This window comes from Polyodon spathula, chromosome 36 (genome assembly GCF_017654505.1).
Source record: "Polyodon spathula isolate WHYD16114869_AA chromosome 36, ASM1765450v1, whole genome shotgun sequence".
Taxonomy (NCBI): Eukaryota; Metazoa; Chordata; class Actinopteri; order Acipenseriformes; family Polyodontidae; genus Polyodon; species Polyodon spathula.
The window spans coordinates 3717146-3733135 of NC_054569.1; the positions used below are offsets into that span (position 1 = coordinate 3717146).

General features: G+C 38.5%; 1 protein-coding gene across 2 annotated transcripts; it reads right to left on the reverse strand.

The window, feature by feature from the left end:
- Nucleotides 1-821: 821 nt before the first annotated feature.
- zbtb44 (zinc finger and BTB domain containing 44) lies at nucleotides 822-13744 on the reverse strand. 2 transcript variants are annotated; one of them, XM_041234996.1, is made up of 6 exons: nucleotides 13200-13744; nucleotides 6403-7464; nucleotides 5810-5894; nucleotides 4922-5073; nucleotides 3200-3500; nucleotides 822-2064 (listed from the first exon to the last, which is right to left on the reverse strand). In XM_041234996.1, the coding sequence occupies exons 2-6, from the start codon at nucleotides 7421-7423 to the stop codon at nucleotides 1758-1760; spliced, it is 1866 nt and encodes a 621-aa protein (XP_041090930.1). In that variant the 5' UTR covers nucleotides 7424-7464; nucleotides 13200-13744; the 3' UTR covers nucleotides 822-1757. The 2 variants fall into 2 exon arrangements, with proteins under 2 accessions (XP_041090930.1, XP_041090931.1); XM_041234997.1 differs by having other exon boundaries at nucleotides 1971-2064; nucleotides 3417-3500; nucleotides 13200-13742.
- Between the last annotated feature and the right edge of the window lie 2246 nt (nucleotides 13745-15990).

A 15990-nucleotide genomic window follows, 5' to 3' on the forward strand; every position in this document is an offset into this window, starting at 1 on the left:
AAGCTCCAATTTGTGCATTAAAAGACCAGCCACTTTTTAAAATACGAGACCCTGTGAAAGATAAAGCAAGAGAAAGGAGTGTTTGCAATTGGATTACAGCGTGGCAATGGCTGAAGTCTACTGAACAAAATGCCGCAATACTGTAAGAACACACACAACTGTATAACCTTACATTAACATGTGTAGGAGAATCAAGTACACCTTACCACTGGATCAATGACAAGATACCTGCTCTGCTCTCAGCCTTGTAAACATGTGTTTGTTATTAACATGCCTGAAGAGATAAGAACGCTAGGAGTCCCCAGCAGCTCATCTAGCACTGCTGTGTGGGGTGCAGGGTTAGGGAGGAAAGTAATCTGAGGCCAGTACAACTCATTGTGTTTCAGCAGCCCCAACTGGTCAGACAGGTGGAAACCTCCCAGATTGGGGTCAAGGTTACAATTACTCTTAGGTTAATAACATTAGAAAAAAACCATCAGAGTCTCCTAGTAGGATATCTGCTTGTTGCCCCACTGAAATAGGGAAATGTTTGATATGTGGCTACCAGTTACATGTGTTAAATAACTACTATCCAAATAAAATAAATATGAATAACAACAACAATAATAATAATAATAATAACAACAACAGAGAAGTCTTGGTTGGGGCAGTTAGGTATGTATCCTACTTATTTAAAGAATGTACTGCTAAAGCTAATGAAAAAAAGTTATTGTTTACCAAGACTTTACTGAATGCATGTCCATTGACCAAGAGAACACATACAAATTAACATATTATATATATATATATATATATATATATATATATATATATATATATATATATATATATATATATATATATATATAGACACGCACACACACACATACATACGAACGGATAAGACTGCGCATATACACACTATGATTATACATTTGTATTTAGTGTTTTGGCTGGTGTTCTTCAGAAATTACTGAAGTACAAATTTCCTGGTGCAAAACTGAAATGAAGAATTGTAAAATCAAGCAACGGCTAACATAGCTGGGCTCACAGTATCCCGCATCCAAGTCACATTGTATCCTGCAGTATAGCTATTGCATGCAGTTCTACTAAATCCATTCCAGACATCTTTACAGTTCACAGATGTCTCTAAGTTATATTGAATGCTGTGGATCCAGAAAGTGCTTGACATTCTGTGCATGATAAATTATTTTCTTAGGATATTAAAAGTAGAAACAAATAGAAATACTACACAACAAAGACCAACTTTCTTTTTTTTAAAAGGATTAGTACATTAGAACACATAATATGAAAAGCCAGGTGCCTACAAAAATAATGATCAGTCAATTTAACCAACACCCAGTTTCTGGCACTAAAACTGTTTTATCTATATTTTAGATTTTTCTTTGATAAACTTAAAATACTATAATGTGGTTCAGATTCTGAAGGAAACACACATACACTCACGTGTGCACGCAAGCACGTACAAACACACACACACACACTCACACACACCCACAAACATTAAAGTGTCCAGTCCAGCATTCAAACTATTCAAAACAAAAGCAATAAAGAAAGTAACACCTAAAAGAGTATTTTTTAAGGAACCTTACACAGAAATGACACCTTTTTAATATGAAAAAAGGGATGCAGGATCATTATGTTCATTGTTGAAATAGGCTCAAAAAGCTATTTTTATTTCCTTTAAAAAAAGGAAAAAAGGAATTTCTATTTTTTCCCCATTTGCATGATGCCGTCAGAGTCAAAAGAGAACAAATTCAGGCACTTTCTAATTGCAGGGAAGACTCTTTCTTTTGAAGGTCCTCTTCTGTTTCCTCATTTCTCTTTGGATCTTCAAGTTGCTCCTCCTCGTCCTCTTCCTCCTCCTCCTCCTCCTCTTCCTTATCTCCCAGTCCACCCAGGCTCGCCAAGGGGAAAGTGCTTTCACAGTTCTGTGTGGACGACACCTGGGATATGACTGGCATTTGGATAGAAGGGTTGCCTTCGAAATGGTGGTCTCCTAACTCATACTGCCCCAACGCCTCCTCCTGTACCTGATTCAGGTAATCTGGGACTAGGAAATCACTAGAAGAGAAGGACACACAGTGATGAAACATCTTCACATACACAGGTGTTTTAGCTCAGAATATCTTATTGAGTAGGTCACTAATGCAGTATTTTCGGGAGGTCAAATATCTAGAACCTTTGAAATAAATTGCCTTGCTCACTGATATGAAGAAAAGGCAAATGTGAATTTGTTTTACAAATACCAAAAGCGGCTTGATTTTTGACAAAGAATAAAAGGTTACATTTTTGCTACAACCAGAGTTTGGTCTCCCTAAGACAAGGCAAGTTCAAAATATGTTTAGACACGCATGTATTTGCCGAACTGCTGCTCATAATTTTCGTATCTATTTGCATATAAATTCATGTACTTAAGAAAAAAAAAAATACATCACTTGTGGCAGGTGTTGCTTGTTTTCCTGCAACACTCACTCTGCATCACGGCAAACAAAGTAAATCGAATTATGGTGATTTAACGTTCTGGGAAATGACTAGTTACTTTTTCAGGGCTCAGGCGTTCACAATTCTTAAAATGTCAAGCATCAGAACACTGCACAAATACACTCGTCACTTCTATCACTTCATAAACTGCATACAAGCTCCAGGCACTGTTAGGCAGCACTGCAGGGCCATGCTACATATTACACATCAATGAAATAAGGTACACTTTCACTTAAGAATAAATGAACAACAATATTCTTACTTTGATACAATGTACAACACCAAGGCATGTTCATAATGTTACACATTTCTTAACATCGAAGAACAGGGGTGAGAACCAGAAGAGCAAACCTTGACGTTTTTTTTTTTTGTTTTTTTTTTTTTTTTTTTTTTTTTTTTTTTTTTTTTTTTAGAAGTTAGTAAAACCAACGGTAGCCAACCGAAACATTTTTAAAATTTAGCCAACTCAAAATATTGCAGGGTTAGAAGAGGTTTGTGAACACAGAGACACAACAAACTATTTCTCAACCACCCATTAGTTAAACGTGAAGATCTGCGCTGGTTATCACAAGGCAAGCTGCTTTCTGACTAACTTAAACAGGCATGCTTGCAAAGTCTAAGTATCCCCTAGAAAGGGGGCTCAGATTCCCCTTTAACAAAGACATGTATGTGCAACTGGGGGGTGGATATGGGAGGGGTTTGCTGTGCGCCTCACCTGCTCTGGAAGTAGTTTGCTAGCTCTGACGCTTCATGGTTCAGACTCCTCAGATGTACGATTAAATTTCCAGAGTTGGTGAACATGGCGCCGCACGTTTTGCACTCGTAAATCCTCGGCTTGCGGATAATGTGCCGGGACACCCGCATGTGGTGCTTATATTCACCGAAGGAAGTGAAAGTGGCGCTACATATCTGGCACCGGAAACAGCGTTTACCTTCGTGCTTCAGGCGATGCATCTTTAAGGAGTACGCCCGAGTGAACTTTTTCCCGCAGCGATCACACTGGAAAGGTTTAATGCCTAAAAATTAAGGACAAAAAAAAAAAAAAAAGTGAACTGACGGATAGGGAACTTATAAACTTATATAGGGAATGTCTATATAAATTCTTGGGTATAACAACAAGCACTTTTAATACAAATACGATAAACGAATATTGCCTGAACATTTTGAATGTCTTTTTACGGTTGTTAACATAGAATAATATATTTTTAATTATTAATGAAACAGTACTGAAATGTCAGGCTGTACCATTTTAATGATCATCTTTCTGTGGCGCTTGTTTTTAAAGGTTGTCATCAGTCAGACAAAACAACAGCTGTGTTTACCCCATTCAGCCAGTGCACCTGAGCCATGGTCTCTGCAGAACCTCTTTGGCTGCAGCTGATATATACCCTTATATACCCTTTAGAAGATGAAATGGACGAATTAGAGCCAATTACCTTGGTGGTCTTGAGGAGCTGAAAATAGTTTCACCAGAACTAATTTCTAAACAGATGTCGGAACGAATTGACTCCATATTTTATTTTTAACTGTGATCTAACAATGCAGTAACAAGCACATCTTTAATATGTATAAGTAATATCTTTTTGGAACAGTGCATTAGCTACCAGTTCCAAAGATGCAAAGGATTATTACAATACCGTTTGTTAATTGTTCTTTTTTTTTTTTTTTTTTTTTGTCAACGCCCCTATACACAATTGTCCCACTCTGACACACAGCTGCTGTAGCTGGGAGGGCAGTGATTATAGCTACAGATTCTCAGAACTCATATTAGTCAGCAATGGCTCTCCAAAGGCTAATACCCGAGAGAAAACAGCTGCCATTGTTTTTAGACTCAGGTTGAGCACTTCACCTATGGCACCCCTCCAAGTAAGAAGGGCCTCAATACAGTACACAAGATAACTTTGTTCATGAATTCTGCCTTGGCATTTCAGCTATGGCTTTGTGTAGTTCTTGCTCACATGCTCCACCAGTTTGTTGTTCTAGTTTGCTCAGTACAGCACACTGTACAGCTACTGCCTAGGGTTATATTTATGTTTTGAGGTGCATGCTGAAGTCTCTACTTGTTGGGCAACATTCACATTCAGCCAGCAATTAAAAGGCATCAGTTCCTTCTCCAAGGTTGTCATTGCCTTGAAGTGCAAACCTGTGCACACAAGAATAAAAGGATGTGCTGCAGTGGTAGACAGGGTGGACACTGACCCCCTTTTCAGCCCTGTGTGATCAATCATCCTCTAATGAGAATGCATGACTAGCAGAGGCAGAATAATCTACACGCTGCTCATTAAGAATGGTTTCCAGTACAGCTATCTGGGCAGCAGAAATACAGCATCAGATTCTGTTGATTCACCTACATCTGCTGCATGCAATCACTGCTTTAACAACCAGATACGCAGTGGCACATTTATGAAGTTTATATTTAACCCCACAATATACATACCAGAGTGGATAAGCATGTGCTGTTTCAAGTTCTGAATGCGTGTAAACCTGACTCCACACGTAGGGCACTGGAAAGGTCTGTCAGGACCATTTGTGCTGGGTCTCGTAGACGGGGTTATATACAGGTGATAGGGATACTGTACACTTTCGAGCCTGTCAAATCAAAGCAATTCAATACAACGTTAACATTTTACTTTACAAGTGTTCCCCCTGAAATGCTAGAATAAAACTACTACATATCAAAGAAAACCAAAATATACACAAATTGCTCAGGGCACAACACTCTGAATAAATGGTCTTGCAAGGCTGCCATCTTTATCAAGGTATTTCACAACAAGATGAAGCTCCGTCTATAACGTCACAACAGATGTTTTTACTGATTTCTAAAGTTTTTTACATTTCGTCTGTTTATAGTTCAATTCAATTTCAGTTCAAACAGGTCCAAAATAAAAATAAAAAAATCTAAGGGTTGCTTAGCAGCACTTAAACTTACAAAGAATGAATACAGACAGCCATAAAAACTTATTGCTTGAAAGATTCCAACATTTCCTACTTCTGCCTGACAAGCAGAAATGCCAGCAGTGAGCCAAGCTTACATGGCCCCCTTGAGTGTATGCAATGCCTACTTTATAACCCTAGCAGAGCAACGACTGTAAACTTCAGGCTGCCTCTAATATAACTATGGTTCTTCGTTTTGTGTGTGAGGTGTTTTTTTTTTTTTTTTTTTTTTTTATTAGGGCACACATATATAAGACTTTAATTCAAAAGTTCAAGACAAGCAAAGGGTATGCGACAGTTTTATGCCATCCAGCTCATTCTCTTTATTGTACTTGGACATGCATAATTAACAGGGGGGGGGGGGGGGGGGGGGGGGGGGAGGGGGGCTTACCTTTCATCGTCATCTGCATGGCCTCCAGCACTGGAAGTACCCTGAAGTGACGGTAACCCCTCCGAGACTCCTTCATCTACTGAACCTGTGCCACAGGACGAAGACAATGCTTTACACAATGTGTTGGTCTTTACAAATCTAACAGTAACTTCAGTAGTGCCACTTGACTGCATGCACCGTTCTTACTGAAAATAAGCAAAGTATATGTTATGTTTTGCCATTTTAATTAAAAACAACTTTAGATCCTCCTAAGGGAAGAACTGGTCAGTAATTTTAAACCGTAATATCAAATTATGTTGACAATTAGTGAAGGAAAACTGGTCAGTGTTTCTTTCACAGTGTTTTGTCATTAAAATGGAAGAACCGTCATCTTATCACAGTTGAAAACAAACCAAACAGCAGCTAGATTTTTATTATTTTTCTTTACCAACTACTACTTTTGCATCCAAGGCAGTTTATATTTTCTGACAAAGCCCTTTCACCGACTGTCGCCCGTAGCTGGTTTAAAACTGAACTAATGCAGTACATTTACAGAAAATAAAGATGAGCACAAACTGAACGAGGAACACAAATCTAAACGCCTAAATACATACCAATCGAGGAAGACTGGGGGCTAATTAAAAGGTCTTCGTGGACTTGCTCGCTTCCTGGCACAGTCTGCTGATCGCTCAGTGAACTCTGTGAAGCACTGACTGGCTGAGAGACTTCCTCATGCACTTCTTCATCACTTAGTCTCTCAACTTTCACATGGACGTCCTCCTCGGCTGCCAGTGGGGAAGTGGCTTTTGTGCCCTCACAGTTCAGATAGTCATCCAGCCTTCTGGTCACGTCTGATGGACCAGGCTGTTCCAAGCTCCTGGGGCTCTCAGCCTGCTTGGGTTTCTCAGACTGGAACCTCCTATCAATCCCAAAGGGGAAAGTCCAAGGAAAAGCCAACGAGGAGTCCACTGGATGGGACTGTGTCTCTGTGAAGGAGGTGGAAGCGTTTTGGATCTGAGGGGAAGTGTTTTGTGTACTGCATTTAAGAGGGCTCTCGGGCGACATCACGATGTAGCTTTTGCGTTTTCTGCGAGACTCCCGGCATATGGGTATGGTTCTCTCTATAACACTGCACTCAGAGGAGACTGGGGACACGCTGCCATCCTGGGGAGTAAACGTGCAGTTTGTGGAGTTCTCCGGAGCAGACTCCTGAGGCTTCTCCTGCTGCAAGTTGTTCGCGCTGTTCCAAAGGATACTTGATTTCATGAACTCTGAACAGGTACTGGCTACGGTAAACATCTGCATGTAGCTGGCAGCTGCCAGAACATCAATGATGTTCTCCGTGTTTAAAGAGAGGGTAGACGTGTAGGCGTACTCCAGCAGTGGTGTGAAGCCGCTCACTGTCACATGATTCAAGTCCAGGACGCATTTGTCCTCCTCTTGTAGTTTGCCCACGAGTTTGGTGCGGAAGAATTCACTGCAGGACGCCAGGACGACCTTGTGTGCCATGAAGACTTTGTCTTGGACACGGATGGTGACGTCACAGAAATGCCCCTCGTTCCGCAGCATGTTCAGCTTGCCCAGCATCTCCTGGCTGTGGGTGGGAGAACTATGGATAAATGTTTTGACACCCATCTCTCCAGACTTCCAGCAGCAGTCCAAAAGGAGCAGTTAACCTGCAAAACATAAATATACATAAATATAATATTTTATATATATACACACACACACAATATAAAACACATCCTTCAGCATTACCTTGTGACATTTGGTTTCATTTTTAGTTTAGTATTTTCAAATGATTTCATACGATTGGTTACGAGTGTTGCATCTCATCTCAATTAGCCTACTATTTTGTTAGCAAGATGTTCTTGCACTCCAGGAATCGAAAGTGAATACTCTAATCATGTAAAGGTCAAATTTACACTTACACATTTGGAAATATTTATGAATTGACACAGTCTTTGAATAGGCAAACTAGTATAGGCTAGTTGACACAGAGATGATCCTGAGAGGCACTTGTGTAAAAATAGAATGCAGCATGCAAACCTACTGTAGGTCCTAAATATTTGACTACAAGAGTTTTTTCATTTACATAAACCAAAAATGTATTCAATACTTCAGGTATGAAATTGTAAAAGAAAGGAAGTGGTTGTTTTAAAGAATCAGTCATAAAATGAAGTCAGTACTGATGTGGTTACAGTGGCTGTGTTGCTATTCATCTCTAAGCAGGCTACATGACATGACAGGTCCTACGATTTCAAACAATTCCCAAGAGTGACTTTTACTGCTCCAGAGCACAGATTAGGAGAAAGGCAAGACTGCAATACTGAGATGGACGCACACACGCATGCCAAAGCACAGTTGTGTTTTGATGATAACGGTGCTCTGTACAGGTGCTCTGATTTGTGGTTTAATGAACAGCACCTTGTAAAATTGCAGATTAATAGCAATGCTGCACACTGATTACCTACAGAAAGCTGTGCAATGCAGTAATGAAAGGAACAGCTGGACAACTGAGACTAGCATCATGTCTGACATTTACAACTCAAAAGCCTTTTCAGCTCAGATTCATTTCAAGTCTGCCTTCCTTTGGCTGGATCGTATGTCGAAACACAAAGCAGACAAGCCGGGACATTGCTTGTTAAGGCAGTCTGGCTAAAGAACAAAATGATACTGTGCCTAATTTAACTATGACCTAAAACTTTTAAGGCAGAATTACATGTATCCAATTTACTTGGGAAACAGCTGTGTTACAAGGTAATTCTCTAATTACTTGCATTACTCTATTATTATTATTGATATGAAATAGTTTTTGTTTACAAATAGATTCCATACTCCTATTACTCATTAAGAGACATCTAGCAAAGGCTACTCAACCAGGACCCTGAACAATACCATTAGTGATAATATATTCATTATTTTCAAGTGGGGATTATTATCCACAGAAAAGCCCACACATCTGGGCTTTATTTCAATGCTGTTTCACAGACATGTATCCCCTGAAACCATATTTTATTGATCAAAGAACAAAATGCAATTATGTTAAATAGATTAACTCTGCAAACAGTTTAATAACAAAGCACAGAGAAAAACAAATACCACAGACCAACACATTCACACAGACAAGATACAATGTAGTACAATATGTAAATATTTATATAATAATAATAATAATAATAATAATAATAATAATAATAATACTGGACCACCTACCTTAATAAACACCCAAAAGTAAAATGTGCATTTTAACATGCCGTTTGTAATGGGTTAATTTCTTGACTCTAAAGATCCATGGTCTTGTATAATTAAGTATGCTTACTGTCCATAAGGCATTTAAAACTTGATCTGCTGACGTAACTGCACAGCACTGTACAATCTTAAATGCAAGCACTGTTCTTTGTAATTTTAGTGTTCACACAGACAGCCAGAAGGCTGACAGGTTTGCTGACTTTAAAACACATTGTAATGCAGAGAACAATCTCCTGTTTTGCATGGTCGCTGTCACTCAAAGTGTCATTTTTAAGTGGCGACCAAGTAGACTTAAAGCTGAAAACAATCAACCCACTGTTACAGGTTATAAATCTCAAGTGTGGTAATATTCTGAAGTACACCAGTGAAACCAGGTGAAAGGGATGGCTGCTAGCTGGCAAGGGAGAGGGTGTTCATAATAAATCACATTTGTATTTGTCACATTTACAGTTGAAGAAGGTTTACAGCACATCTGTGTAAAGAAAGTGTGCCAGCCTTGGTTGGCAGGCTGCTGAAAGTACCCATCTTCAACTCTTAGATAATTGATGGGTCTCAGTAAAGCTGCCCTACTGCATACCAGAGTCTTTTTACAGTGTGTTCTGCACAGGGTGCTCTTGTCTCTACTCCAAATAAACAAAAGGAGAACACATGTGGTATTGTAGTATTTACAGTCGCCCCATCACGCCGTTATATTTCAGCCTGTAAACGTTTTTTTAAAAAAACAGAGGAGTTTCCACTTTTTTCTGTCTACAAACATCAAATCAGAAATAAATGATGTAGCCAACATCAACTTGAATAACTACAGTATCCTCCCAGCCCGGAACGCACTGGAATGTTTAAAGCTGTCATATGGGTTGTAAGTTACCAAAATGAAATTCTGGATCGTGGGACATTGAAGACACCACTGTATATGGTTTCTAGTACTGGTAGAAGGCCTTTATTGTAGGATAAACAAATAAACTTTATTTAATACTGAATAAAGTTTACAAAATGCACGCTAGATATAACTTATTGACAATTTCCTGTACCATGCAATCTGTTGCATGCAAAATGATGCATAAGACTAATTCAGTTTGATGCAACTTTTGGGACTTGCTTACTACAGTGGGTCTACATGTGTTCCAACACAATCTTCCACAATTAACAGTAATTTATTTTAATATATCCCAATGGAAAATACATTTTATTTAACTCTTACACCTGGTCTTGAGTAGTGTTCTGCGATACCTCATTTTGGGAGCATCGATACGATACCATGCACAGCATCGTGACATTCGATACTATCACAATGCTTTGGATCTTATGTCCACTACATGTTAAATGGCTGCCAAATTCCTTTTTTTTGCAAGTACAAAGTGCACAAGAGGCTGATACACAGTAAATGATGCGACAGCATGGTGGACTGCTTGTTGTTTAAATATTTCCAGTTCCAGTGTATTCAAAGGTTGTTGCCACCAACTATAAAATTAAAATAAAACTAGTAATAAAGCACAACACTTAGTGTAAATAATTATGCAATTTATTTCTTACATATAAAAAGAGAACTCTGGCATTTCAGACAGCTTCTTCAAATTACATTGAATCCAATTGCAAGGAATCTCTAATTCTTATACTTAACAAAATAACAGGAGAAATACTTTCCTTGAAGCGGACTTTTTATAACTAGGCCAGGTGTTTTATACACAGGGGTGAAAGGAATAAAAAAATGAATCACTGTTGTGGAAGCTGATTCACATGGACACTTCAAAACACAGCTTGGTGAGGTTCTTGTTTCGATCAATAAACAACCAAATGAGGAAGATGGACCAAATGGACCTCCTCTTGTTTCTTATGTTCTTAAAAAGTCTTATTGCCAGTGGTGATCTAATGGTATGTGACAAAAAGTGAATGAACAAAGAAAATAAAAACATTTAAACAATATAACATATTACAATTTAAAACGCAACTCTGATTTCCAGGTATTTCTCTCACTTGAAAACAACCAACAATTGACAGCTAAACATGCTCTTCCCTGCTGACAGAGTGCTCAGTCTTCAGCAGCTGCTGTCTATGTGTGTATTCTAACATCACACAGTCCCAGTACATTTGAGTCAGACTGGCAAGTATCCTGTTTGCCAGACAGTCAGTTTTGTTCCACACGAAGCATGCAACAGCATTCATTCCTTGTAATGTATATATTTTTCATCTTCTACCAAGCCTCTTTATAGGCAATACAGTACGTTCAGTTTTGCTTTCTTTCTGTGAAACACAACACTTCACATTCTCCCCATTTCCTTCGTGAATTAAGGAATCTATTCCCACAGCAATAAAAATGCAAGGGTAATGCTAGGGAACAAAAGACATGAATTACTCATTAACAAAATGAAACTATTCCATTCATGCCTTCCACAAAAAAAAAAAAAAAAAAAAAAAACAATGCAACAGATGCAAGGACCAAACAGGGATTTTGCAAGTCTCTGAACTAAAAGTATTATGCAAATGTTTTGCAAGGCATTCGTGAATCCTTCCTTATGCCAAGTTGCATGGTTCTCACATTAAATTAGCATTTGATGTACTTGCATATCTTGCTTGATCCTATCATGCTCCTTGTAATTCATTAGAACTGGGTTAATTTACTGTTCAAGACAAATATTAGCAGAGCAAAGCTGAAACCATGCTACACAATATACAATGGTACAAGCGAAGAAAGTATGAGAATGTCAAGTGACATTTACATAACCTAGTTCTCAACCTTAACATTAGCACTGGCCACTTCACAAAGACTCTCCATGAGTCACATGCCGAATAACTAGCCAGGGTTATGAAAGCTGTGTAGAGTGATCTCTTGTTATAGCTCAAATTCAGTTAGAACATGCTGGCCTCATATGCACTATAATTCAATGCATGAAGACCAGTCACTTGTTCACTGTCCTCTATATGACAGGATTGTTTTCATGTGTAAGTCAGACAATGAGATAAAGAGGGAGCACTCTAATATGGACAGTAAACCTAACAAACGCGCTTGTAATGAAAAGTACCCAAATCCACAGTTTCTTACCCAAGTTGTTGTGAATACTAAGACTACAAATAAAGTCAGTTAAGTGGATATCCAACATGATTATTAGAATCATTACTATTTATAATGCAAAGTATTACATCACAATGACTATTCTGAGAGAAAAGGAGATGGTTCTGATGAGCTGATGTTTGCTGGAAAAACAACTAGGAAACGCTATGGTGACCCGTTTCAATAAAAGGCTGCGTGCGGGGCAAACACCTCTTGTGTCAATAATAAAAACACCCACTCCCCCATACATATCGATGGGCTTAAACTCCACACTGTGCCATAAAAACAGTCCTTATCAGTAATAATAATATAATAATAATAATAATAATAATAATAATAATAATAATAATAAACACAATGACCAAAAAGAAAAACCCGCTGTGCCACAAAACTAACCATACCATCCGCTCAGGCAATACTAACTGCCTTGATAACAACGATGCTGTTATCTAAATGTTTTGGGCAAAACGCCAAGCTCAACTAAAGCAGTACCAAACAAGTGCAATCAATGACCGGCCGAGTAGGGAGTGAACAGCAGGGTATTCCCGTGTTACACTGGCAGCTCTGCCTGCACCGCGTCTGTTTGGAGGGGAGGTTATAACCGTTACTACCCTGTACGGACGGTTGCTAACCTATTTAGGTTTGAAATAGTTATTGACTCGTTTGTCTCTGCTAATATTATTTACACATCCGCGTGTTACGCTACAGTGTTGTTTTATATTATTCTTGCACAACGCAAAAGGCGACACTTGACAAGTGACACCGCGCAATTGCTTACACGCTGCAGGTCCATGCTTGGTGACGATGCGATTGAAAAGCAGCATGATTATGCCACTGAGATGGGCAGAAAACATCACAAATATTAATATCACAACGGGTACCTTGACACTGTAAGGTTCACTAAACTAACCCCTACACATCCAGTTCTAGTTAAAAGGGGGCAGTACGTTTCACTGTAAGAACTGCAAACCAAAGTTGATCAAAATTGCGTCACGCGTTGTTTTCTATGTTTAGCTGCGTGCAAACTGTTTAGCCACACGCTTCGCACCGCTACGTTAACAAAATAAAATAAAACTCACATTATGATCCAAACAGTCGTAATAATAACCGTACCTTATGCAAAAGAAAGAAAAACGATCCGGCCTGCTGTACCGCTGGAAGCCTCGGTATTGCAGAAGGGTATTTGGCCGTGATAAACACACCAGCACCGGGCTTGTGGGTCACAGACGGCAGGCTGCTTTCCTTTGCTTATTAAACACCCATTTCTATGCCGAATTTGGCGTCCGGCATATTATTTATTTTTCTGGCTTCTTGTTTGTAAACGCGCACGCGTGGCTGCTGTTTTTCTTGCGGTTTGTTGGAAATGTTTGAAAGTTTGCAGTCGCTGTTTACGCTCCTTCCTGTTTTCTCTCTTTGTTCCTCTGCAGATATTTTTTTGCACTTTATTTTCCCCCAGAATGCACCGCGCAGCCCATACTGTAGTGTGTCAGGCCCCTGCTGTAACACTACAAAACTCAGCTACGTGTAACTACGTACAGGCAAACTAAACACGTTATAAAATATATTAAAATAATTATAACGCTTTGCCTTTTCAGTACAGATGCCCCAACTAATGCAACTACCATCCACCAGATCCAAAGATTTAGATCGACTTCTTAATTCGCATAACACCACCTACTAAAAAAAAAAAAAAAAAAAAATCAGTGCTTTTAAAAAAAAAAGAGGAAAAAAAAAAACATCCTAATCCTTACTCACGAAATCAGTACTTTTCAAAAGAAAATCTTATTGTTTTCATTCATCATCAGTTCTGAAGATTATGAAACGTTTTCCACGGCTGAGTTTGTTTTTATACGTAATATGTATAGCTGTTGTACAAAGACAGTTATAATTTGTAGTATAAATATATATATGTTTGTTGGTTTTGGTCGTCCTTGAGAATGCCATCAGTATATTTTAGAATGCCAACAAGTTCCAATATTTAATTTTGTTGTACAAATTTTTTTTAAAAAAATAAAAAAATCCAAGATTAAGTAGCTTCAAATTGCATTTCTATTTGTTTTTCCTGTTCACAAGGTGTAATATGAAATAGTCAGAATTTTTAGAAACACCATTGAAGATAAAGAAACAGTAAAACCAATCTAAGAAAACGAAACCTACTCTCTAAGATGTGTCTCTCGTTGTAGGCCTTTGATTGGTACTGTATACCCAAATCGGCAACAAGGTCCATAATAACCCTTTAGAGATGATGAACACATAGTGTATAAACTATGAACACACATGTTAGAAATATTTATAAAGTACCTTATTAGCGTCATTATGAATGCTTTTTAAGCTCTGCTATAGATCTGAATACACTACAATACACTACACTGCATGTGTGTCACTTGAAGATACATATCAGAAAACACTATGCTTAAAGTTAAAATTGGTACAGCACCTAAAAAAGAAAGTACTGTTCTTACAAGGCAAGTATTACTTACAAGTACTTACAATACACAGAACAGAATTACCTGTTCTCAAAGGCACCAGGGAGTATAGCGGTATTGCCAAGACCAATGAGGCATTGCACTGTTACAAAAACACACAAAACCCAGATCTGCTACAACGTACCTATTACACCCTTATACAGAATCCAAAGTAATCAAGGAAACTGTGCTGGTGTTTGGAACTGAAAGTTCCTCATTGAGAAAGTGTCCGTTCCCAATTACTGCTCCTTGGTTTTGTTTATGGTAGATTGCGCAGTGATGCAAACCATTCTCGTGAGAACACCACTTGTGTTCCTAGAATCTAAAGATGACCTGGGTTACTTTAACCCTATCTACACGACTTCAGTAATGCAACATGTATACCAAGCGGTTGCCATTCTCTTCCTTCACAGTCACACAGTTAACACATGTGACTAGCTACAGTATATAAACAGATGTACTCCAATGTTTTATAAACACTCAGTCTCTAATTTCTCACTCATGAATGTGGCATTTTCTCCTTTCAACAAATAGGAGTTTTGAGATCTCCACTTTCCCCTAACTCAATAATTCTCTTTTTTCTGCAGGTGTAATTCACAGGAAACAAACATCTTACTTGGGCTGAGACAGCATCATTAAGGAGACAGTCGTGTCCTATCCTGATCCAGAAAAGAAAGTGTGCTGTTTTGTGTTTCTTAAAACGCTAATTTGCAGAACTGTTTAAACAAGTAGTTGTTGATACTGTGTATGCAATGCCTTGGGGGAGAGTGTAGACTCCTAATCCTTTGCTGGGGTTATATAATTGGATTTGCCTGTGTGCACTGGATATAGTGCTCTCAATCTTCACACCTCAGTTTATCATACTGAAAAAAACAAAACATGGAAGCACTGTCAGCAAAAAATACATTCAGACATCCTCTGCTTATTATTGCTTCAAGATTTCTGACAGCAGTTTTTAAGCCTGGGGGAGTTTCATTTATTACTTCTCATCATTTCTGACAAGTGTAATTGCAGTGCTGTGGGTACATTTCTGAAAGACAGATTCATACATTCTATAATGTAGCTACCAGCAAACAAAGATACAAAGACCCACTTCTATTTTTTCCTTTTTTGTTCTCCAGAGTCCGAGAGAGATTTTGTGGTGACGATTTTGAAAAGAAAGAAAAAGACTCCTTTAATTCCTGTTTTTTTGTTGTTTTTTTTTTTTTGCACTCACTGAAAGTAGACGTTTTTGGACAGAGCTAAGGAACAATGTAAACAGGAACTTCATTTTGTAATCTAGCTTCACATTTTATAAGTCTCTTTCAGCAGAGCAGTTTGTTGGAAATTTCTGAAACCAGCTGAGTGCCATCAGTCGCTTTGTTATTGTTGGTGGTGAAGGGATTTTGGATTCATCTCTCACAGAAAGGCTCTTGAACGTGCAGAAAAATAAGGGAAAG